The sequence below is a fragment of the Natrix helvetica genome (assembly GCF_964273705.1).
Source record: "Natrix helvetica genome assembly, chromosome: 5".
NCBI classification, from domain to species: Eukaryota; Metazoa; Chordata; class Lepidosauria; order Squamata; family Natricidae; genus Natrix; species Natrix helvetica.
This window is the reverse complement of record NC_138551.1, coordinates 148,940,993-148,966,055: the sequence shown is the minus strand read 5'-3', so window position 1 is coordinate 148,966,055 and position 25,063 is coordinate 148,940,993. Positions and strand designations below refer to the sequence as shown.

The window sequence follows — 25,063 nt, the reverse complement described above, 5'->3', positions numbered from 1 at the left end:
AAATTATCTTTCATAATCTCCCGCTTTTGTCTCACCACCTTCCCCACCCACTCCAGTAATGATATATGATATATGATATGATATATGATATGCTATGATATGATATGCTATGCTATGCTATGCTATGATATATAATATAATATAATTAATATAATATAATTAATATAATATAATATAATATAATATAATATAATATAATATAATATAATATAATATAATATAATATAATAATATAATATAATATAATATAATATAATATAATTTATAATATAACATAACATAACATAACATAATATAATATATAATACATACATACATACATATATACATACATACATATATATGCTAGTCTCCCTTTGTTTATTTATCAGCACAAATGCAATATATATATATATATGCTGGTTTTGTTGTATTCGGGTCTTTTCCCGTGTAAGGTTGAGATTGTCTTTGCAACGTTTCGGCAGGATCTCACCTGCCGAAACATTGCAAAGACAATCTCAACCTTACACGGGAAAAGACCCGAATACAACAAAACCAGCATACCTACACCCGTGAAAATCTACGAAAACAAATATATATATATGTTGTAATTGTACTGATAAATAAATAAAGGGAGATTTATCAGTACAAATACAACACAAATATATAAAAAAGGCAACATTAAAAATAAAAATATGGTTTTCTGCCTGCATGGTCTTCTGTGATGAGCCGAAGGTCAGAAAGAGGGAGTAGTGACCTTCCTCCCATATTTAGGCATACCAGGGGTTGTAACACAAATACATATACATATACATATACATATACATATACATATACATATATATATACAAACATACACACATACACACACACACACACACACACACACATATATATATAGCCCTTGCTTATCAATGGAGACCGAGCAAGTGGGCAGTTTTACGTTTTTGGGTGTCGTCATAAAAAGAGGACCTGGTCTGGGGCAACTCACGTTCCAGCCCTGGTCCAAAGGGCCCAGCAGAGATTATATGACCTGAGACTTCTCGGGAAACAACAACTGAATGAAACATTGCTGGCGACCTTCTATCGCTGCACCATAGAGAGTATTTTAACCTTACTGCACAAACTGTGTCCGGTTTGCCAATTGCAGAGTGGCAGATAGGGCAGCGCTCCAGAGGGTCAACGTCATTGCCCAGAGGATCCTGGGTTGCCCTCTCCCCTCTTTGGAAGAGTTTTATAGCTCCTGCTGCCGTAAGAAAGTTCAAAACATCCTTAAAGACCCATCTCCTTCCTGGGCATCTTTTTTTTTTTGAACTATTATCATCTGGCAGCCGGTACAGGGCAATAAAAACAAGGACGAATAGGCTGAAAAACAGCTTCTATCCCAGGGCAGTAACTATATTGAATTCTACGGTATAGTCAGTGCCATGTTAATGCAATGCCAGGCATTTTCAATTCAACTGCACATTGGGTGGGTGTTTTTGCTTTATTTTTGTAGTTTTCTTATGTATGACGTACACCAAAAACAGCATTTCATTGCGTTTGTACGAGATTGCCATGACAAGAAAGTAAACTAAATAAAAGCTCGTCCCACGGGCCCTATTCAGTGACCCCTTTCCCCACCGATGGGCTAGGATGCCCAGGGAGGGTGCCCTGTCGTCTCTCTGCCTGAATTCCCCCCCTCCCCTCCTTCCTCCTGCTCTGGGCTTTAGTTCAAGTCCAAGAAGGGCTCCGATGTTTCTCACCAGCCGGGAGCTGGGTAGCTGGGAGGTTGCGTGGTGGATTCTCTACCTTTGGACAATTCGTGCTTGAGGCAGTTTGTAAGGAAACTTCTTATACATCGTTTCGTCCTCTACACTTTGGAGTTTGGCTTGCAAGCCACGGACCTCGGCTTGGCTTTTCAGGAGGAAGATGCCCCGGCCTTGGTTGGAGCTGGTGGGCTTGCAGATCCAAATGTGAGGCTCTGCGGAGAAGGAGAAAGCTGCCTAAGTTGCTAGTCCCTGGTTTTTATGGCCCGAGAAGCCTGCAGAATCACATTGGGGGAAAAGAGGCAGCTGCCCCACTTAGTAAGAATAGGATAGAATAGAAGAGTTGGAAGGGACCTTGGAGGTCTTCTAGTCCAACCCCTTGCCTAGGTAGGAAACCCTAAACCGTTTCAGACAAATGGTTATCCAACATCATCTTAAGTATGTGCAGCAGCTGCCAAAAAGGCCAACATAGTTCTAAACTGCATCAACAGAGGGATAGAATCAAGATCACGTGAAGTGTTCATACAACTTTATAATGCCTTGGTAAGGCCACACTTGGAATACTGCATTCAGTTCTGGTCGCCACGATGTAGAAAAGATGTGGAGACTCTAGAAAGAGTGCAGAGAAGAGCAACAAAGATGATCAGGGGACTGGAGACTAAAACATATGAAGAACGGTTGCAGGAACTGGGTATGTTTAGCTTAAGAGAAAGAAGGACTAGGGGAGACATGATAGCAGTCTTCCAATATCTCAGGGGTTGCCCCAAAGAAGAGGGAGTCAAACTATTCTCCAAGGCACCTGAGGGTAGGACAAGAAGCAATGGATGGAAACTAATCAAGGAGAGAAGCCACTTAGAACAGAGGAGAAATTTCCTGACAGTGAGAACAATTAATCAGTGGAACAGAAGTTGCCTCCAGAAGTTGTGAACGCCCCAACACTGGAAGTCTTTAAGAAGATGTTGGATAGCCATTTGTCTGAAACGATATAGGGTTTTCTGCCTAGGCATGGGGTTGGACTAGAAGACCTCCAAGGTCCCTTCCAACTCTGCTATTGTATTCTATTGTATTATATTATTAAAAACTTCCAGGGAAGAGAGCAATGAGGTTGCTCTTTGGACATTAAATTTGGCAGGAAAAAAGCCAGCTTTGTATAGAGGCCCCCCGGGGTGGTCAAAAAAGTCAAAATGGCAGACGCAACCACACCACTGAAGTCCTGGAAGGGATCAAAGGAGGTTGATTTTTTTCTGATTTCTATGATTTCAAAGCATGGTGTTGTTTTTTGTGTCAATTACAACCCCAAAAGATCTCTCGACCGACTCAATTTTTCACATTCTGGAGCAGAAACCGACCCAAAAGACAGCCAATCCTCGGCTTGCGACCACTAACACAGCCCCCAATTTCTGCTGCCAAGCGAGACAAAGGGATTCAATGAGATTTGTCCCATTTTACGACCTTTCTGGCCACGGTTGTTAAGCGTCTCGCCACACTCGTTAATAACAACAACAACACGTTTATTAAGGGAATCTGGCTTCTCCGTCCATTGGCTTGTGAGAAAGTCACCAAAGTGGACCACTTAGTGACTCTGGGACACACGACCGTCGTAAATACGAACCAGGGGCCAAGCGGGCAAATTCCGATCACGTGACCATGGGCAACGGTCGTTAAGTGAGAAAAGTCTCTCTTCCCAATGCTGTTATAACTTTGGACGGTTGCTAAGCAGACCGCTGTAAGTTGAAGACCACCTGTATAGTCTTTCCACCTGTTTGATGCATTTAAACATTTTAAAAAGCTGTCGCAGCGATCGGGAACCGGTTCAGGGGCGAGGCGAGCATGCCATCCCTCCCGCTTGGATACCCAGTCGCCATTTCCACAACCAGTTCCACCAAACCGATGCGAACCAGTAGGAACCCACCTCTGGGTGGGGAGCAAAGGCGGCCAGCTGAAACCGTTCCACCCGTGACGAACGCCAGTGACATCACAGGAATCATGACATCATCCAGCAAAGGACATCACACATGGAGATGATGTCATTTGCTTGAGTTGGCCCCTCCCTCCGTGCCGCATTTAAATCCCAAAATCCCGATCCACTCCAGGCTTTTCTTATTAGAACCCACTGTTTGAAATCCATTATGATCTTTGTTGTGTCATACTCATGAACTTGGAAAGGGAGACAGAATCATTGCTTTGGGGTTCACCTTTATATATTTCAAAGAAGATTTCTCTCTCGTCTTTGGTGTCCAGACGAAAAGTCTCCGGGAAAAAATCGTCCATTTTTAACAATCTGTGAGAAAGGGAGAGAGAGCGAGGGGGAAATTGAATAATGATAATAAGCTCACACACAGAGGCGTTTTAAAGAATTTATAGCAATGGAGTAGAATAGAATAACAGAGTTGGAAGGGGCCTTGGAGGTCTTCTAGTCCAACCCCCTGCTTAGGCAGGAAACCCTACACCACTTCAGACAAAGGGTTATCCAACATCTTCTTAAAGACTTCCAGTGTTGGGGCATTCACAACTTCTGGAGGCAAGTTGTTCCACGGATTAATTGTTCTCACTGTCAGGAAGTTTCTCCTTAGTTCTAAGTTGCTTCTCTCCTTGATTAGTTTCCACGCATTGCTTCTTGTTCTGCCTTCTGGTGCTTTGGAGAATAGCTTGACTCCCTCTTTTTGGGGGCAGCCCCTGAGATATTGGGACACTGCTATCATGTCTCTCCTAGTCCTTCTTTTCATTAAAATAGACATACCCAGCTCCAGCAACCGTTCTTCATATGTTTTAGTCTCCTGGGCCCTAATCAATCTTGCCAGAGATCAGCCATCATTTCTTCCCTGCGCACTAGGGATACCCATGACTCCTTCATATGGACTAGCATTCTGTCTCAATCTAATTTCGGCTTGCGAGAGAGACAGTTTTGCATTTTCTGCTGAGAGCTGCATATCAGCTCAGCTCAGCTAGACCCAAAATGGCTGATTCACAGGTTAGAAAGGGAAGACGTCCTTTGTTTTCCTTTTGGGCAAGTTGATTAAAAAAAAAAACCAGAATAACAGAGTTGGCGGGGACCTTGGAGGTCCTCTAGTCCAACCCCCCGCTCAAGCAGGAGACTCTATAGCCGTGATGGTGAACCTATGGCATGCGTGCCGGAAGTGGCATGAGGAGCTATTTCTCCGGGCACGCCAGCCGTCGCATGTTGGGTCTTCCAGATTCCGGCATTCACAAGTGCACGGCAGAAACCAGAAGCTCATCTTCCTGGGAACTGCTCTTCCAGTTTTCGGTGCTCCCCCCACCCCTTGCGCGCTCCCGTTTTGGCATTTGGGGCTGAAAAGCTTCACCAACACTGCTCTATAGCATTCCAGACAAATGGCTCTCCAATCTCTTTTTTAAAAACCTCCGGTGATGAAGCATCTAAAACTTCTGGTGGCAGGTTGTTCCACTGATTAATTGTTCTCGTTCTCAGGAAATTTCTCCTTAGTTCTAGGTTGCTTCTCTCCTTGATTATTTCCCATCCATTGCTGGCGGACATAATTTCAATATAATGTTTAGGACATCATTGGACATGAATTCCATAGCACGTTTCGCCCTCCGCTAGGAATCTTGTCTATTCTCGCCGTGCGGATTATTGAGTTTAAATTGCTACGTTATTTTATGCTGCTGTCAATAGCAGCCATGCCAATACGATACATCACCGGCTGTTGGACGTTAGGGGGAAAACATGCATAGAACTTTAATAAGTTTTCCAAACTTTCCCGTTTGGCTTCGCGGATGGTTGGTGTTCTTGGCAGTTCAACCAGAATGAAAAAATTGCTTTTTTCAACCAGGAGAGTTTTCAATTCGAGGCGACATCTCTAGGTGGTCTCCCGTTCAGATTTTAACCAAGCCGAGCCTTGTACAGGTAGCCCTCGATTTGCAAGCACAATTGAGCCTAAAGTTTCTGTTGCTGAGTGAACTTTGCCCCATGTTGCAACCTTTCTTGCCATGCTTGTTAAAGCAAATCACTACAGTTGTTAAGTTTAGTCACCTAGTTGTTAAGGGAATCTGGCTTCCACCTGGAAGGTCACAAAAGGGGGAGGGGGCGTGATGTTACAAGACTCTGCCAACCGTCATAAACATGAGTCGGCTGCCAAGCTCCGGGATTTGGGGCTCAATTGTGATTGTAAGTCAAAGACTACCTGCATGAATGTTGGTGAGCAACTGTCCCTGGTGGGAGGAGGGATCAAACAGGGAATTAGCCTAGACTCCTTACGTAGACATTAGAGGGCAAAGTCTGGCCTTTGAGCCTCATCTAATCTTTCCCAGGTGAATCGGCCAGTGTGAGAAGATTCCTGCAATATAGATGCTTGTAAAGTGTTTCTGTTAGGGATGTAACCCTAGTCTTGGCTTGACAATGTATATAAGCCATGATTGTAACAAATGTATCTGTTACTTTAAATGCTAGAGAGATGTAATTGGATGCTAATTGCTTTAAGCAGCCATAAAAGGAGGAAAGAACCATTACGGTTCTCCCCCCCCCCCAATGGCTACTGATGTTCCTGACTGTTACTGTATGAGCTTTGTATTGGAGAGAAGAGCGTGTATTGGATGGTGGCTAGTCTGTAACTAGGTTACCTGTCTACATGGTGAATTGTGGTTTGAGCAACTGTAACTTCAAGGAGTTGTAAAATAGACTGTATGTATTTCAGGACTGCTTATAGTCTGTTTGGAGACTATTTATCCTATTTTTGTTACGCAAGTAAAGCTATTATTTGTTTTACCTTCAGTGGCTGTGAGTGACTATTCAACGGCTTAATTGTTACTACATTCCGCTGCTGAACTCTAGTCTCCTAACGGGGAAAGACTTAACAGTTTCCATGGCTACTATCAAGTTGACATAGTAAAAGGGAGGAGAATTCCATGCATCCCTTTAGCCAGAGTCAGGTCTCATCTTCCTACAGCTGGCGTGTGACATGCACATGTTCATAGCCTGCCGCAGCACCTTGTTGGTGGATGTGATTTATGACACAGACAGAAGGGAGGGGATAAAGGGGGTAAAGTTCAGACGCCATTAAGCGGAAATCAGTTTCGGCTCGGGCAGAAGAACATGCCAAAATGTTGCTCCTAATAAATGAATTGGATGTCTTTTGAACTTTGTCTCGAGGCTCGTCAATTATTTAGGTCATCTTTTGATGGAAACTTCACAGACGCAGAGCAATAAAGTGTAGAGTTTGAACTCTACGCATGTGGATTCGGTTGTTTGTGCCCGATACTAAAGGGATTTTTTTTTCCAGCTGAACACGATGCTATCTCTTCCCTGTCAGCACGTGAGGGGCTCGGTGGTTTTTCTGTCATTTTGGAAAACCTAAACCCCCCCTTTGACCTCCGAGATCTCTGGGATGAATGACGTTGGGGAGTGGGTTTCCCTGGAGAAAACCAGCCCGTGAACGATTTCAAGAGATACCCGAAAGGTTAAGAGAGAGAGAGGGCCTTACTTAGCGGTCTGGCCGACCTTCCTCATCACCCGATCATATTCTCGGAGGTTCGTCAACAGGCCGATCTTGGTTGTCAGGATCTTGTTGTTTGGGATCTGGTAGAGAAGCTGCTCTCCTGAACGGGCAGAAAAAAAAAATCAAGGGCTCAGGCAGCAGAGGAGATGAAGAAGGCATTACAGGCAGTCCTGCCTTAACGACTGGTCACTTAATGACCGTTCCAGGTTAAGGAGGGACGGATGTGCTCTGAACTGAAGAGGTTACCTAGCTGGGTCGTGAAACGTCTGTGAGAAAACCACTGAGCTCCTCCACTCCTCAAACCCCGCTCCCTTCTAGCACGGATGATGTCATCTCGTTTGGTCATGAAATGTCTGCAAGAAAACAGCCTAGGACCCCACAATTCTCCTCCCTGAAAATCCTACTCCCTTTCTAGTACTGATGATGTTCCATGGTTGGGTCATGAAACGTCTGCAAGAAAGCCACCGAGCTCAGAGAGCACAAATTGCCCCACAGTCTTCCTCCTCCTCTTTCCACAAACCCCACTTCCTTCTAGCACTGATGATGTTAGCTAGTTGGGTAGTGAAACATCTTGAAAGCAAACAGCTGAGCTCAAAGAGACCAAGGACCCCACAATCCTCCACCTCCCCACCCCCTTCTAGCCCTGATGAGGTTACCTAGTTTGGTAATGAAAGGTCTGCAAGAAAACTATCAAGGACCCCACAATCCTCCTCCCTGAAAATCTCATTCCCTTCTATCATTGAGGATGTTACATAGTTGGGTCATGAAACGTCTGCAAGAAAGCAACCAAGCTCAGAGAGCAGCAAGGACCCCACTGTTGTCGTCCTCCTCCTCCTCCGCTCCACCAACCCCACTCCCTTCTAGCCCTGATGACGTTATCTAGTTTGGTAATGAAAGGTCTATAACAAAACAGTGAAGTTCAGAGACCATCAAAGGCCACACCTCTTTCCTCCTCCTCCTCCTCCTCCCCACTCCCTTCTAGCCCTGATGACGTTATCTAGTTTGGTAATGAAAGGTCTATAACAAAACAGTGAAGTTCAGAGACCATCAAAGGCCACACCTCTTTCCTCCTCCTCCTCCTCCTCCTCCTCCTCCTCCTCCTCCTCCTCCTCCTCCTCCTCCTCCCCACTCCCTTCTAGCCCTGATGACGTTATCTAGTTTGGTAATGAAAGGTCTACAACAAAACAGTGAAGTTCAGAGACCATCAAAGGCCACACCTCTTTCCTCCTCCTCCTCCTCCTCCTCCTCCTCCTCCTCCTCCTCCTCCTCCTCCTCCTCCTCCTCCTCCTCCCCACTCCCTTCTAGCCCTGATGACGTTACCTAGTTTGGTAATGAAAGGTCTACAACAAAACAACCAAGTTCAGAGACCATGAAAGACCACACAGTTCAATTCTGAGCTACAATTTTTTTCCCCCTTTCTATCTAGGTACTCTGCTCTGTGACCTCCAAAAATTCTGAACCTGCCCTTGTTTCTTCCAGCTTCTCTTGAACGGAAACCTATCCCGTACCTTCTCGGAAGTTGCAATAGGTGTCCCGAAACTTGGTCTCGCACCATTTCAAGACGTAGTCTTCCCTCCGGTTGTCAGAAATCCGTTGCCACCCTTTACTTTTGCAGTAATTATTCAGGCTGTGGGAAAGAAACCACAGGAGGCCTTGGTTTGGCTTGGTTTGGTTTATTTGGATTTATATGCCGCCCTTCTCCAAAAGGACTCAGGGCGGCGTACAACATTTAAAAAAACACATCCCAAAAGTTAAAAAAAATTAAATCCATATCCAAAAAAACAAACCAAATTTAAAAGACAATACATTTAAAATAAGTTAAAATTAACAAGCCAGGCCGGCTTGCTGGAAAAGCCAACTTTTTAGGGCGCGTCGGAAGGACCGGAGGTCGGGGGTTATGTGAAGCTCCGGGGGGAGCTCATTCCAGAGGGAAGGCGCTCCCACAGAGAAGGCTCTGCCCCTGGGGGTCACCAGCCGACACTGCCTGGCCGACGGCACCCTGAGGAGGCCAACTCTGTGGGATCGTACTGGACGGTGGGAGGCTACTGGTGGCAGTAGGTGGTCTCGCAGGTACCCTGGGCCTAAGCCATGGAGCGCTTTAAAGGTCATAATCAATACCTTGAATCGCCTTGGTGCAAGGCGAAAAGATAATCCTCTGGAAACACCGGCTGTCCTCAAACCTACGACCACAACGGACACACACACACACACACACCAATTTCCATGGCTAAGCAAGGCGTTTATTCCCATTTTGCAACCCTTTTTTGCCCACCATGGTTAAGCGAATCGCTGCAGTTGTTAAGTGAATCCAGCCGGCGTTAAGCGAGTCTGGCTTCTCCCACCGTCTTTGCATGTCGGGAGCCGGTTGGGGAGGTCGCAAAAGGGGGGGGGGGGAAATCACATAACCCTGAGATGGTGCAACTGTCATAAATATACGCCAGCTGCCAAGCGCCCAAATTGAGATCACATAATCTAACATTCAGATGGTGCTGCGGCGACATCCTCATGTGAAAACAGGGGATCAGGCACTTTTTCTCAGTGCCGTAATAACTTCGGACACTATAAGCGAACGGCTGTAAGGTGAGGACTAACTGTAATAGCCAGTCGCTCCCAAAACCTTTGGCGTCCTAAGCTCAGAGTCCTACAGCTGAGTGGGCTCCACAACGGCCATTTAGAGCAGAGGTCCCCAACCTTTCGGACCTCAGGGACCCCTAAATTCAGAATTTTAAATCCCGCAGACCACTAATAGGATCTGCAGCCTAAGGACTGGCTGGGTGGGCGTGGCTAGGTGGTCATGTGATTGGGTGGGTGTGGCCAACTTGATGTCGCTCACGTCAAGGGGCGCCTCGCCGGCCTCTGCTCGCCCCTCCCCTCCCAGCCACTCCTCGCCTGCCCGCCCGGGGCTCCTTAGGGCCCCAACAGGAAGCAGTGGCCGGAGCTAAGCAGCCCCCAGGAGAAAGAGTTGGCAAAACAGCTCAGTTCAAATTGGATCTGGCCGAGAAGAAGGCTCAGCAGAAGCGCCTCACTGAGGTCTAGGAGCATAGGCTTTCCAAGCAGAGGGGAGACCTGCGGGAGTGCAAGGCCAGCGCCTGGAGGCTCAGCGGGCTGAGATGGTCAGCCAGTTCCAGGCCGTGATGCAGTCCCACTGGAACGAGGCCCTCCGGCTCTTCTCCACCAGCGGCTCTTCCCTCCAGCCTTCGCCCAAAGCCCCCCACCAGGAGGCTGAAGCAGACCCCAAGTCGGGATTTCTGCCCCCCTCCGACCCGCACAAAAAGACCCCGAAGGGGGAGACTCTCTGCAGCAACACAAGCGTTCGTTGCACGTATCCGTCCCAGGGGGGCGTAGTTTGAGGACCCCTGATTGAGCGCAATATATAAAAATGCCAATCATTTTTTCTGCGGACCATCACAATTTTCTCGCGGATCACCGGTTGGTGACCGCTGACGTAGGGCAACTCCCTCCCTGATGTAGCATCCCTCACTCAAGGGCTGCGGGTACCAAAGGCTTATCTCCTTACATATCGACCCCATTTGCTCCGCCGATGTAAAAGAACGGCCCCGATCCTGGGCCTTCTTCATTTCTTCTCTCTTCCAGGTGACTCATTCGGAGCGCCGCATTCAGGATGGTTCTGGGCTTCTTTGATCTGAATGCATAGGTGAATCTCCCTTCGGCGACTCTGGGAACCCCTGGAATAAGGAGGAGGGGGTGTAAACTCTTTGGGCCCAGCTAGGCTACGGGAAGGGGGGTGAGTGGGTTGAAGAGGGGATGGTTGGGGATGAGGAGGGAAAGGAAGAAAGGGTAAAGCAGAGGAAGTAAGTGAGGGGAAGTAAGAGTAGGAAAGCGGGTAAGAAGAAGGAGAAGAGAGGAGGAGTGGGGGAAAGAGAGGGGAAGAAGAAAGGAAGGATGAGGAGGGAAAGGAAGAAAGGGTAAAGCAGAGGAAGTAAGAGAGGGGGATTAAGAGTAGGAGAGAGGGTAAGGAGGAGGAGGGGAGAGAAGGAGTGGGGGAAAGAGAGAGGAAGAAGAAAGGAGGAAGGATGAGGAGGGAAAGGAAGAAAGAGTAAAGCAGAGGAAGTAAGTGAGGGGAAGTAAGAGGAGGAGAGGAGGGAAGAAGGAGGAGAAGAGAGGAGGAGTGGGGGAAAGAGAGGGGAAGAAGAAAGGAGGAAGGATGAGGAGGGAAAGGAAGAAAGGGTAAAGCAGAGGAAAGGGAGGGGAAGTAAGAGGAGGAGAGAGGGGAAGAAGGAGAAGAGAGGAGGAGTGGGGGAAAGAGAGAAGAAAGGATGAGGAGGGAAAGGAAGAAAGGTTAAAGCAGAGGAAGTAAGGGAGGGGAAATAAGAGGAGGAGAGAGGGGAAGAAGGAGGAGAAGAGAGGAGGAGTGGGGGAAAGAGAGGGGAAGAAGGAAGAAGGAAGGATGAGGAGTCAGGGACGGGAATTAAGAGTAGGGGAGAGGGGAAGGAGGAGGAGAAGAGAGGAGTGCGGGAAAGAGAGGAAGAAGTAGGGAGGAAGGAGAGGAAGAAGTAGGGAGGAAGGGGAGGAGGAAAGAAGAAGGCAGAGAAGTTGAGAAGATAGAAGGAGCAAGTATTGTTGCAAAATAAGATGGAGGCACAGGGTGGCAAGAAAGTGACCCAAAATGTATTCTATATATTTGTAAAAATAATTATAGAGATTAATGAGGACTAGACAAAGGTTAAATAGCAAGGATAAGGATGCGTATTTCTGAATGAATTTGAAAGGGAAAAATAAAAATACCGGGGGGGGGGGAGAAATCCAAGCAGCTCTTTCCCTCCCTAAAGCCACGTTGGTGCCAGACCGCAGAGATTTTGGGAGTCTCCCCCTCTATCGGAATGGGATGGGAAGGAGGGTGGGATGGATGCACGGAATTCCTTACCGCTTTGCTTGTATGTCTTCCACGGCTTCAGGGTCTGGTTTGGAAAAAGCGCTCTGTACTTCTGCTTCTTGTTTTCTACGGGCTTGTGGTCTGTCGAAGAGAAAGGGGGTTAGGGGGGGCTTCCTTGGTTTCTTGTGCGCCGGCTGAACAGGAAGAAAACCCGCCAGAGAATCCTAGAACTGGCACTCACTTTATCCGGTGTCCGACTCCGAAATTATTCCCTCAAGAAAGGGCTTGTGGAGGCAGAGATTCGTCAATTGAGGGACCTCAAGAGTCACAGAGCCATTTCCAGCGGGCCACAAGAGAACCGGGTTCTACGCCATCCTGTTCCTGGTTCCCTAAGGACTCGGGAGGGTGGAGAGCCATTCTGGACTTAAGAGGCTCAACAGGCCTATGGCGGACAGGCGCTTCAAGGTGCAATCTCTGCGCTCCATCCTCGCCTGCATCTGCAAGGGAGACCTCCTGATGTCTATCGACGAGATAAAGTCTACCGAGAGATCCTCTAGTCTAGTCCAGGGATCAGCAACCTGTGTGGCTCCGGAGCCGCATGTGGCTCTTTTATCCCTCTGCTGCGGCTCCCTGTCACCAATCGCGGGCATGATTTTGAGAGGAGCTTCCGGTTAAAGTATCCACGCAGCAATACCTTTGTGTTTTGAGGGCACAGATACTGGACCAGAAGATTAAACCGTTCCCTGCCCTTTAAAATCTGTACCTTCAAGCTAATACGGTTTTTTTTCCCTGAGCGGCTAGATTTCTCTAGCTTTCACACAGTGCGTCTCCCAAAAATCTTACCGGCTGGGGAAAAGCTGGAAATAACGAAGAGAAGGAAGGAAGCTTCCTCACAGGTAGTCCTCAATTTATGATGACCGTTGTGCCCAAAATGTGTGTTTGCTAAGCGAGACAGCGGTTTTTGCCCCATTTTATGACCCTTTTTGGCCATTAGTTGAAGTGAATCACTGCAGTTGTTAAGTCAGGAACCTGGTGGTTAAGTGAACCTGCCTCCCCCATTTGACTTTGCTTGTCAGAAGGTCGCTAAAGGGATCGCGTGACCGCCGGGACACAGCAAGCGTTACAAGTGTGAGTCGGCGGCCAACTTCCACATTTTGATCACGTGACTATGGGGATTCTGCAATGGACGTAAGTGTGAAAAATGGCCGCAAGTCACTTTTTTCAGGGCTGCTGTCTAAACCAGCGGTCCCCAACTTTCCAGCTTTGCGGACTGGTAGGGCGGGGCAGGGAGGGGATGGCTCCGTGTGAGCAGCGGAAAAAGCGTGCGTGCATGCGCGCACAGCCCCATTTGCACAAGTGCCAGACAGGCGTGCAAGCTGCTTGCCTAAATGGAGCTTCGTGCATGCGCGGCTGCCACTTCCACGGCCGCAGGTCCTGTCGGGAGAAATATCCATCTGGGTTCAGTTCCAAGCGGGGAGAAAGAGACTGGAAACATGGAGGCTGATTGGAAAGGTGGGTTTAATGGTGAAGCAGAAGCCCATGAGTGGCTCTGGGCAGCTGACCACCTGCAGTTGAGAATGGGGGCTATTTATACCTCCTCGTGGCCTTTGCACTTGAACTTGCTGTTCCTGTGCAAGAACATGTGTTCTATTGGTTGTTGTAGGAGTGATGGAGGAGTAACGCCTCCTTAAAAAAAAACAACCTTGGTTCAGCTGGCCCAGCAGGTAGCACCTCGAAAGGGACCCTTTCCAGGGTTACAGGAGAAGACGGTCGACGGTTTTGAAGGCGGAAGTGGGCTCTACGCCCCAACGGCAGATAAAGTGGTGGAACCATCCTCTAGGAGAAGGGAAACTCTGATTACAAATCTCCACTGCCTTGTGGCTACATCCACTACCGGAAAAGGCTTCGGGAGTCAACCTCGAGGCAAAATCCGGAGCCGGAGTCCTGGAAGCCGTTCGTGACTGCGTACAACCACGTTCTGGTGACTCCTGCGTAGCGGCTGGAACCCATCGTATCGGCTCTGCCGTTCCATTGGACTATTTCAGCGACGTGGAGAGGGTGGGGGATCTGCTGCTTGGGTAACATATTAATCTATCCAGGCCTCGTGCTCTGGAGAGGACACTCCAGCTTTGACCTCTTTCCAGAGCACGACACCCTACTCTTTTGAGACGGATGGATGCCGATGCAATGTAGGGCTCCTAGCTAACTCTGTAGAGTGCCTGAGTCCCAGGTTTGGTTGAAGCGTGCTGGGTGAGGCAACGTCCCCAGCTGATTGTGCCATGCGGTGAGCTCTGCTGCTAGATGGGTTAATCCTATTATTTCCTGGGTGTGTGCGTGTGTCGTGTCTCAATCCCATCACCCTGGAGCTGGAGGTCTTTTTCTCTTGTAGGCAGGCTGTTTGTTCCCAGTCTTTCTCAATGGGCCCCAAATATCTACTGGGGGCAGAGAGCTGCTCTTTGTCTTTAACAACATGCTTCTTCTTTTATCGTCTGGGGAAATATCATAGTCTGCCTTTTTAAAAAAAATATTTCTCAAAACATTTCATTCTTCTGGGCGTGGGGTGGGTGTTACCTTTCTACAATCCGAATGGGCCACGGCTCGGATTTGGGGACCCCTGGAGCAAATGAAGTGTCGTTAAGGCATGGACTAGCTGTGTTGCCTTTCGATCCGTGGATTCACTCCAGTTTACCCAGTTCCCTTTTCTGAATCTACTCCCAAAACACGCTCGTGTGATCAGCTCACATTAACTACCGTATTTTTTCGGAGTATAAGACGCACCTTTTTCTCTCAAAAAAGAGGGTGAAAATCCGGGTGCGTCTTATACACAGAATACAGCATTTTGGGCCTCCTGAAACCCCGGCCCTTTCACAAAAATGGAAGTGCAGGGGGTTTGGAGGCTTGCAAAGTGCTCCTGAGGGCTGGGGAGGGCAAAAAAGAGAAATAATTGGGCATTTTGCCCCCCTCCCACAGCTGCCAGGAGCACTCTACAAGCCTCCCAAAACTCTGCATGCCCCCCTTTTTCCCCCCCAAAAAACGCGGCGTGCAAAGGGTTTGGGAGGCCTGCAGAGGGCAAAACCTTTTTTTTTTAAAAAAAATTGCCTCTTCAAAATCATGATGTGCCTTATACTCCGGTGTGTCTTATAGTCCGAAAAATACAGTAGGTTAGTTTGCAATCGTTGCCGCTCCTTTAGTCTACGTCCCCTCTTTGCTAAAAAAATAAATAAATCACCCTCACCTCCTTGCTGATGGGTTGTACTGCTTTGAACCCTTGGATGAGTCTGTCCTGGGCGTCTTTTGGGCAACTTCGTCGGCCGGTGGGCCTCACCTGCTTCGTTGTAGTATGGGAACCAATGGAAGCCTAAGCGTAAGGCAGCTGCTCTTTCATTGCCATCCAGCGGTCTTTCGCTCATCCATCCTAAAAGCCAGATCAGCCTCGATCAGTAACAGGGGTGGGGTGGGGGACGTGGCTCGCGCCCAGATTTTAAATCTGGGTTTCCCACCCGGTTGCAGCCCTGGGGAACCAGCTCGACAGCGGCATCTACGATGGAGGGAATCTGGAACTGGATTCTAAAATCCGTGATCCTCTGGGAAAGGCGCGAAGGACAGACGCGGAGATAAAGGGGTGGGGGACAGTAAGATCTCAGATATGCCGGTGCGGGCGACGGCCAGCCACAAATGAGAAAAAGGCGAGACGTCGATGAAGGCCAAAGATGTCTAAAAATCCTGGCAACTGGAACAAACTTGGTGAATTGGAGATGTTAAGGCGCTCATCCAAGTGACTTGATCAGACGGAACAAAATTAGTTAAAATGTACGGCCTCTTCGGAATTCATCATACCAAGTAGTTTTGGGGAAATGGGGTTCGGTATTGTCTACCGTCTGCCCTCTCGATGAGCTTTACAACCGTCCGGAGATAAGGGCTCTTTAGCCACCCTGGATCCCTATCCTGGTTGTCCCTTGGCACGACGGGCACCTTGTTGACTGTCACTCCCCAGGTAATCTTGGGATGGGCATCCCTCCAAGTGTTAACAGTTCCCCCCAAGTCCTCCGTCCCTGGCTTTCTCTAACTCCCTCATCCGAGTTTTGCACCCTTAGCCCCGTGCGCCCACAACCTCTTTCCCGCCTAGTTAAGAGAGGGGCACCTGAGAAGCACAGAGGTCTTCGGAGAGTCAAACGGGGCGGGAAGCTAAGGAGTTTCTTCTTGCAGACCCTTGGTTCCCAGAGAGTCGGTGTCGAAACTATTTCCTGCTCTGAAGCCATGCTGCTGGAAGCTGACTTACGCCCACGTCACAATGGAGAGGCTGTGATGTCATGCTTCGACACTCCGGGTCAGTTGGCCAACAGCTACAGAGCAGGTGCTCAGGTAGCTGAACAGGTGAAGCAGAGGCTTGGCAGAAGGGAGGCCTTCAGATTCGATAGGTAAAGGTAAAGGTTCCCCTCGCACATATGTCCTACTCATTCCCGACTCTAGAGGGGCGGTGCTCATCTCCGTTTCAAAGCCGAAGAGCCAGCGCTGTCCGAAGATGTCTCCGTGGTCCTGTGGCCGGCACGCTGTTACCTTCCCACCAAAGGTGACCCCTGTTTTTCTACCTGCATTTTTTACATGCTTTCGGACTGCTGGGTTGGCAGAAGCTGGGGCAAGACACGGGAGCTCACTCCGTTACGCGGCGCTAGGGATTCGAACCGCCAAACTGATGACCTTTCTGATCAACAAGCTCAGCATCTTAGCTACTGAGCCACCGCATCCCTTTTCAGATTCGATAGCCTAAGGCAAATAGGTTTGGGTGGCACCAGGAAAAACCGGTGTCCGGATCCTGAATTTGTAAAGCAGAAGAGTTGAAGTTTTTGGTGTTGTTTGGCTACCAACGTAATCTCCCAACTGTTTCGTTCAATTCTGCCAGAATCCAAGTACCGATTCGATTCTTTTTAAGCTGGAAATGTGGCCTCGGGTGTCAAAAGAAACAGCCACTTTCGATGTGAGTTTGGCTCGCTTTCTAAGATCCCTCTCTCTCTTGATGGAGGAGTGTCGCCGTTCACATTCCAAGTCGTGACTCGCGCACGGCTCGGACGGGGTTTTGGCCAAATAGTTGCTTTGATAGAGAGAAGCTTTTTTTGAAAAACCAGCATGGCCGACGTGCATGGACGGAGATTGATTTTTAAAATATATCTCTATACTGGTAGAGATCGAATTTTGACAGCAGAGCAGAAGCATCGACGCCCTTTTCCAGGGGCGTTGTGGAATGAATAAAAATTATATTTTTCCGGCGTTGTTCTTTCCTCCGTGGACGTGAATGTCAAGAAGGATACAATATCAAAAAGAGATTGTTGTGGAACTGATGATGAAGTCCGTTTGCAGCCAAGCATCTCCAAAGAGATTTTAAGGAATCGGATTTAAATGTATAAACAGGGGTGGGATTCAGCCGTTTCGGACCGTTTCGGGCAAACCGGATGTTAATTTTACATCTGGTTCGCCGAACCGGTAGTTGCAAGGACTGGCTGGCCCTGCCCACCCCACTCCACCCCTCCCAGGAGTCTCCACACAGCCTGTTTTAGATGCGAGGTAAGTGCAGGATCCGCGCGGAGGGTTTGGGAGGGCAAAAAACAGGCCTGTTATAAGTAGTCCAAAAATGGCCCTGTTTCCTGCCTCCTCCAGAGGGCCTCTGGAGCCTGGGGAGGGGGGGGTTTCACCCTCCCCAGGCTTCGGATCCCCCCATCGTGGTGTAGGGAGCCAGCTAGGCCATGCCCCAATGGCCACGCCCACCCAGCAACTGGGCAGAGAAGCGGTTGCTGAAATTTTTCAATCCCCCCCCCCCCCTCTGTATAAACATGCACCTTCATTTCATTTGATCTAATATTGCTTCTTCGGCTATTTCAGCGTGCGTTTTTAAATTGTCTGAGATTTGGGAAAGCTGGATTTCCCCCTCCCCCCTTGTTTGAGAAGGCTAAAATGCTGGCTAATTCTTCCCAGTCAGCTCAGCTATCCGGGGAAAATCAAGCAACTCTCCAACTTCTAGGAAAAGAGCGAAATTGCGTTTTGTGAGCGACTGGTGGAAAAGTGGACTCACGATGGAAGGTATCAAATGGTGAAGAAACTTAACTATCGCCACTCAAGGTATAAAGAGGAGCGTTTAACCTTTGAATGGGCTCCAAAGGGGATCGCTGGGTGGTTTTTAAGGACAATCAACCCCCTTCCAAAGTAAGCAAGCTTTGGATTGGTTTATTTTATTTTTCAAAATTGTTATTTTAGGCAGGTGAGCCTCCCAGGAGAAGAGGGAAAAAAAGACGTGGAAGGATTGCGGGTGAGAATTTCATTCTTTTCATTGATTGTTTTCAGGGCCTGAGATGGCCAGCCAAAAAAAAGATGAGTTGGATTTATTTTAGAGGAAGTCCTCAACTTACAACGGTCCAGTGAGTGTTCAAAGTGACAATGGCACTGAAAAAAGTGATTTACGACCGTTTTTCACACTTACGTCCATCGCGGCATCCTCATGGTCACCGGGATCACAAATCACAAAACGCTTGGCAACCAAACTCATATTTATGACGGTCACAGTGTCCTGGGATCGTGCGATCTGACCTTCTGAGCAGCAAAAGTCAATGAGGGAAAGCAAGATTCGGTTAACAACTTTGTCGCTAACTTAACAACCGCAGCGGTTCGCTGAAGAACAGTGAGAAAGGTCGTAAAATGGGGCAAAATTCACAACTGTTTCACTTAGCAAACAGAAATGTTGTGCTCAATGGTGGGCGTAAATGGGAACCAGGAAATGCACTGAAGAATGGAGTGGAGTGGAGTGGAGTGGAGTGGAGTGGAGTAGAGTAGAGTAGAGTAGAGTAGAGTAGAGTAGAGTAGAGTAGAGTAGAGTAGAATAGAACAGAATGAGGAATAGAATAGAATAGAGTAGAGTAGAATAGAATGGAGTGGAGTGGAGTGGAGTGGAGTGGAGTAGAGTAGAGTAGAGTAGAGTAGAATAGAATAGAATGGAGTGGAGTAGAGTAGAGTAGAGTAGAGTAGAATAGAACAGAATGAGGAATAGAATAGAATAGAATAGAGTAGAGTGGAATGGAGTGGAGTGGAGTGGAGTGGAGTGGAGTGGAGTAGAGTAGAGTAGAGTAGAGTAGAGTAGAGTAGAGTAGAGTAGGAGTAGAATAGAATAGAATAGAACAGAATGAGGAATAGAATAGAATAGAGTAGAATGGAGTGGAGTGGAGTGGAGTGGAGTGGAGTGGAGTAGAGTAGAGTAGAGTAGAGTAGAGTAGAGTAGAATAGAACAGAACGGAGTAGAGTAGAGTAGAGTAGAGTAGAGTAGAGTAGAGTAGAATAGAACAGAATGAGGAATAGAATAGAATAGAATAGAGTAGAGTGGAATGGAGTGGAGTGGAGTGGAGTGGAGTGGAGTGGAGTAGAGTAGAGTAGAGTAGAGTAGAGTAGAGTAGAGTAGAGTAGAGTAGAGTAGGAGTAGAATAGAATAGAATAGAACAGAATGAGGAATAGAATAGAATAGAGTAGAATGGAGTGGAGTGGAGTGGAGTGGAGTGGAGTGGAGTAGAGTAGAGTAGAGTAGAGTAGAGTAGAGTAGAGTAGAATAGAATAGAACAGAATGAGGAATAGAATAGAATAGAATAGAGTAGAATGGAGTGGAGTGGAGTGGAGTGGAGTAGAGTAGGTTAGAGTAGAGTAGAGTAGAGTAGAGTAGAGTAGAATAGAATAGAACAGAATGAGGAATAGAATAGAATAGAGTAGAGTGGAATGGAGTGGAGTGGAGTGGAGTGGAGTAGAGTAGAGTAGAGTAGAGTAGAGTAGGAGTAGAATAGAATAGAATAGAACAGAATGAGGAATAGAATAGAATAGAGTAGAATGGAGTGGAGTGGAGTGGAGTAGAGTAGGTTAGAGTAGAGTAGGTTAGAGTAGAGTAGAGTAGAGTAGAGTAGAGTAGAGTAGAATAGAATAGAATAGAACAGAATGAGGAATAGAATAGAATAGAGTAGAGTAGAATAGAATGGAGTAGAGTAGAGTAGAGTAGAGTAGAATAGAACAGAATGAGGAATAGAATAGAGTAGAGTGGAATGGAGTGGAGTGGAGTGGAGTGGAGTAGAGTAGAGTAGAGTAGAGTAGGAGTAGAATAGAATAGAATAGAACAGAATGAGGAATAGAATAGAATAGAGTAGAATGGAGTGGATTGGAGTAGAGTAGAGTAGAGTAGAGTAGAGTAGAGTAGAGTAGGAGTAGAATAGAATAGAACAGAATGAGGAATAGAATAGAATAGAGTAGAATGGAGTGGAGTGGAGTGGAGTAGAGTAGGTTAGAGTAGAGTAGAGTAGAGTAGAGTAGAATAGAATAGAACAGAATGAGGAATAGAATAGAATAGAATAGAGTAGAGTGGAGTAGAGTGGAGTGGAGTGGAGTGGAGTGGAGTGGAGTGGAGTGGAGTGGAGTAGAGTAGAGTAGAGTAGAGTAGAGTAGAGTAGAGTAGAGTAGAGTAGAGTAGGAGTAGAGTAGAGTAGGAGTAGAATAGAATAGAATAGAACAGAATGAGGAATAGAATAGAATAGAGTAGAGTAGAGTAGAATGGAGTGGAGTGGAGTGGAGTGGAGTGGAGTAGAGTAGAGTAGAGTAGAGTAGAGTAGAGTAGAGTAGGAGTAGAATAGAATAGAATAGAATGAGGAATAGAATAGAGTAGAATGGAGTGGAGTAGAGTAGAGTAGAGTAGAGTAGAGTAGAGTAGAGTAGGAGTAGAATAGAATAGAATAGAACAGAATGAGGAATAGAATAGAATAGAATAGAGTAGAATGGAGTGGAGTGGAGTGGAGTGGAGTAGAGTAGGTTAGAGTAGAGTAGAGTAGAGTAGAGTAGAGTAGAATAGAATAGAACAGAATGAGGAATAGAATAGAATAGAATAGAATGGAGTGGAGTGGAGTGGAGTGGAGTGGAGTGGAGTGGAGTGGAGTAGAGTAGAGTAGAGTAGAGTAGAGTAGGAGTAGAGTAGAGTAGAGTAGGAGTAGAATAGAATAGAATAGAACAGAATGAGGAATAGAATAGAATAGAGTAGAATAGAATGGAGTGGAGTGGAGTGGAGTGGAGTGGAGTGGAGTGGAGTAGAGTAGAGTAGAGTAGAGTAGAATAGAACAGAATGAGGAATAGAATAGAATAGAATAGAGTAGAGTGGAATGGAGTGGAGTGGAGTGGAGTGGAGTGGAGTGGAGTGGAGTGGAGTAGAGTAGAGTAGAGTAGAGTAGAGTAGAGTAGAGTAGAGTAGGAGTAGAATAGAATAGAACAGAATGAGGAATAGAATAGAATAGAATAGAATAGAATAGAGTAGAATGGAGTGGAGTGGAGTGGAGTGGAGTAGAGTAGGTTAGAGTAGAGTAGAGTAGAGTAGAGTAGAGTAGAGTAGAGTAGGAGTAGAATAGAATAGAATAGAACAGAATGAGGAATAGAATAGAATAGAATAGAATAGAGTAGAATGGAGTGGAGTGGAGTGGAGTGGAGTAGAGTAGGTTAGAGTAGAGTAGAGTAGAGTAGAGTAGAGTAGAGTAGAGTAGGAGTAGAGTAGAGTAGAGTAGGAGTAGAATAGAATAGAATAGAACAGAATGAGGAATAGAATAGAATAGAATAGAGTAGAATGGAGTGGAGTGGAGTAGAGTAGAATAGAGTAGAGTAGAGTAGGAGTAGAATAGAATAGAATAGAACAGAATGAGGAATAGAATAGAATAGAATAGAATAGAGTAGAATGGAGTGGAGTGGAGTGGAGTGGAGTGGAGTGGAGTGGAGTGGAGTGGAGTAGAGTAGAGTAGAGTAGAGTAGAGTAGAGTAGAGTAGAGTAGAGTAGGAGTAGAATAGAATAGAATAGAACAGAATGAGGAATAGAATAGAATAGAATAGAGTAGAATGGAGTGGAGTGGAGTAGAGTAGGTTAGAGTAGAGTAGAGTAGAGTAGAGTAGAGTAGAGTAGAGTAGAGTAGAGTAGAGTAGAGTAGAGTAGAGTTGAGTTGAGTTGAGTTTTAGTCAAGCATCTCCAAAGAGATTTTAAGAAATTGGCTACAAACTATGTAGGTATATAAATATATCTGATTAATCTTATTTAATTAAATATTAAATAAGAGTAGAGTAGAATACAGAATAGAATAGAATAGAATAGAATAGAATAGAATAGAATAGAATGCAGAATAGAATAGAATTAGATCAGATTAGATTAGAATGCAGAATAGAACAGAATATAATAGAATATAAGATAAATAGAATATAAGACAGAATAGAATAGAATAGAATAGAATAGAACAGAATCTGAGAGAACAGAGCAGACTAGAGCAGAGCAGAGCAACAGTTGGAAGGGACCTTGGAGGTCTTCTAGTCCAACCCCCTGCTCAGGCAGGAAACGCTACACCACTTCAGACAAAGGGTTATCTTAAAAACTTCCAGGGTTGGAGCATGAAGAGTAGACCTGATCAGAAATAAGGAGAAAATTGGGGATTGGTGTAATGCTGCTCTAGATATTCCATTCGTTGCCAGATATTTTGAAATCCCATCCCTTCATTCAAAAGTCAGCCCTGCTCCGTATCTACGCCTGCTTTTTGCCATCTCAAATTTATTGTTAGAGCTGCCACAGGACAATTAACAATTGGCAATGCCAGCAAAACGAAAATCACAGGATATTCCCCTACCTCTTACTAGCTCATATTTTTGTAACATACAAATATTTGTGTGTGTGTGTGTGTGTGTGTGTGTGTGTGTGTGTGTGTTTAACCTTCCTCTTCCACTTAATTTGCTCTTATTTATGCAACTGAGTTTTGCCTCCAGCCAAATTGCCTGCTAAGGCAGCCAAAGTTTTATAGCTCTTTCCTTTCCCTAATTTTTTCCTTTTTATGAGATTCGGCCGGATCATTTCATCCTTTAACCACATGCGCGCGAAAGAAGAAATGGGCACCCTCTGGTTTAGCTGCCTGCCGAATAAAATGCCTTTCAAAGACAGGCAAGTCCTCGGCCTACGACGACGACGTTTGTGTTGTTAAGCGAGGCATTCGTTCAGTGAGTTTTGCCCCGTTTTCTAACCTTTCTGGACGCAGTCGTTAAGGAGATCGCTGCAGTGGGTAACTTACTAACAAGGCTGTTAAGGGAACCCGGTTCCGCCATGGTGTCTGCTGGTCAAAAGGTCGCAAAAAGGGCCATCCCACGACCCAGGGATACGGCAACGGTGATAAATGTGAACTGGTTGCCAAGCTGGTTCTGAATTTTGATCATACCACCAAAATGGGGGTTGCTGCAATGGCCGAAAGCGTGAAAAAACCATCATAAGTCGCTTTTTTTCAAGCGCTGTTGTAACTTGGAGCAGTCACTAAGTGAAGTGTTCTAAGTCAAGGACTACCGTGTAGACCCTCTTCATGTGAAATGATTGGGGCTGGCCTTAAATTTAAATAAATTGTCCAGTGGAGTAGGTATTTCTACAAATTAACCAGAGGTGGCATTCAGCAGGTTTTGACCAGTTCTGGAGAACCGGTAGCGGAAATTTTGAGTAGTTCGGAGAACCGGCAAATACCACCTCTGACTGGCCCCGCCCCCATTTATTCTCTGCCTCCCGAATCCCAGCTGATTGGGAGGGAATGGGGATTTTGCCGTATCCTCCCCCTGGAGTGGGGAGGGAATGGGGATTTCACAGTATCCTTCCCCTGGAGTGAGGAGGGAATAGAGATTTTGCAATATCCTTCCCCTGGAGTGGGGAGGGAATGGGGATTTTTCAGAATCTTTCCCCTGGAATGGGGAGGGAATGGGGATTTTGCAATATCCTTCCCCTGGAGTGGGGAGGGAATGGAGATTTCACAGTATCCTTCCCCTGGAGTGAAGAGGGAATGGTGATTTTACAGTATCCTTCCCCTGGAGTGGGGAGGGAATGGAGATTTTACAGTATCCTTCCCCTGGAGTGGGGAGGGAATGGGGATTTCACAGTATCCTTCCCCTGGAGTGAAGAGGGAATGGTGATTTTACAGTATCCTTCCCCTGGAGTGGGGAGGGAATGGAGATTTTACAGTATCCTTCTCTGGAGTGGGGAGGGAATGCAGATTTTGCAGTATCCTTCCCCTGGAGTGGGGAGGGAATGGGGATTTCACAGTATCCTTCCCCTGGAGTGGGGAGGGAATGGGGATTTCACAGTATCCTTCCCCTGGAGTGGGGAGGGAATGGGGATTTCACAGTATCCTTCCCCTGGAGTGGGGAGGGAATGGGGATTTCACAGTATCCTTCCCCTGGAGTGGGGAGGGAATGGAGATTTCACAGTATCCTTCCCCTGGAGTGAGGAGGGAATGGTGATTTTACAGTATCCTTCCCCTGGAGTGAAGAGGGAATGGAGATTTTACAGTATCCTTCTCTGGAGTGGGGAGGGAATGGGGATTTCACAGCATCCTTCCCCTGGAGTGGGGAGGGAATGGAGATTTTACAGTATCCTTCTCTGGAGTGGGGAGGGAATGGAGATTTCACAGTATCCTTCCCCTGGAGTGAAGAGGGAATGGAGATTTTACAGTATCCCTCCCCTGGAGTGGGGAGGGAATGGGAATTTTGCAGTATCCTTCCCCTGGAGTGAGGAGGGAATGGGGATTTTGCAGTATCCATCCCCTGGAGTGGGGAGGGAATGGGGATTTTGCAGTATCCTTCCCCTGGAGTGGGGAGGGAATGGGGATTTTGCAGTATTCTTCCCCTGGAGTGGGGAGGGAATGGGGATTTTGCAGTATCCATCCCCTGGAGTGGGGAGGGAATGGGGATTTTGCAGTATCCTTCCCCTGGAGTGGGGAGGGAATGGGGATTTTGCAGTATCCTTCCCCTGGAGTGAGGAGGGAATGGGGATTTTGCAGTATCCATCCCCTGGAGTGAGGAGGGAATGGGGATTTTGCAGTATCCTTCCCCTGGAGTGAGGAGGGAATGGGGATTTTGCAGTATTCTTCCCCTGGAGTGGGGAGGGAATGGGGATTTTGCAGTATCCTTCCCCTGGAGTGGGGAGGGAATGGGGATTTTGCAGTATCCTTCCCCTGGAGTGGAGAGGAATGGGG

General features: G+C 46.9%; 1 protein-coding gene across 1 annotated transcript in view; it reads right to left on the bottom strand.

The window, feature by feature from the left end:
* TTLL10 (tubulin tyrosine ligase like 10) overlaps positions 1-25,063 on the bottom strand; it is a 132,891-nt gene that overhangs the window by 10,374 nt on the left and 97,454 nt on the right. The window contains exons 6-11 of the mRNA XM_081954904.1: positions 12,084-12,173; positions 10,716-10,884; positions 8,707-8,825; positions 7,184-7,298; positions 3,923-4,008; positions 1,771-1,942 (exon numbers count right to left, since the gene is read on the bottom strand). Coding sequence (XP_081811030.1) covers positions 1,771-1,942; positions 3,923-4,008; positions 7,184-7,298; positions 8,707-8,825; positions 10,716-10,884; positions 12,084-12,173 — 751 coding nt within the window. The remainder of the gene's footprint in view (positions 1-1,770; positions 1,943-3,922; positions 4,009-7,183; positions 7,299-8,706; positions 8,826-10,715; positions 10,885-12,083; positions 12,174-25,063) is intronic.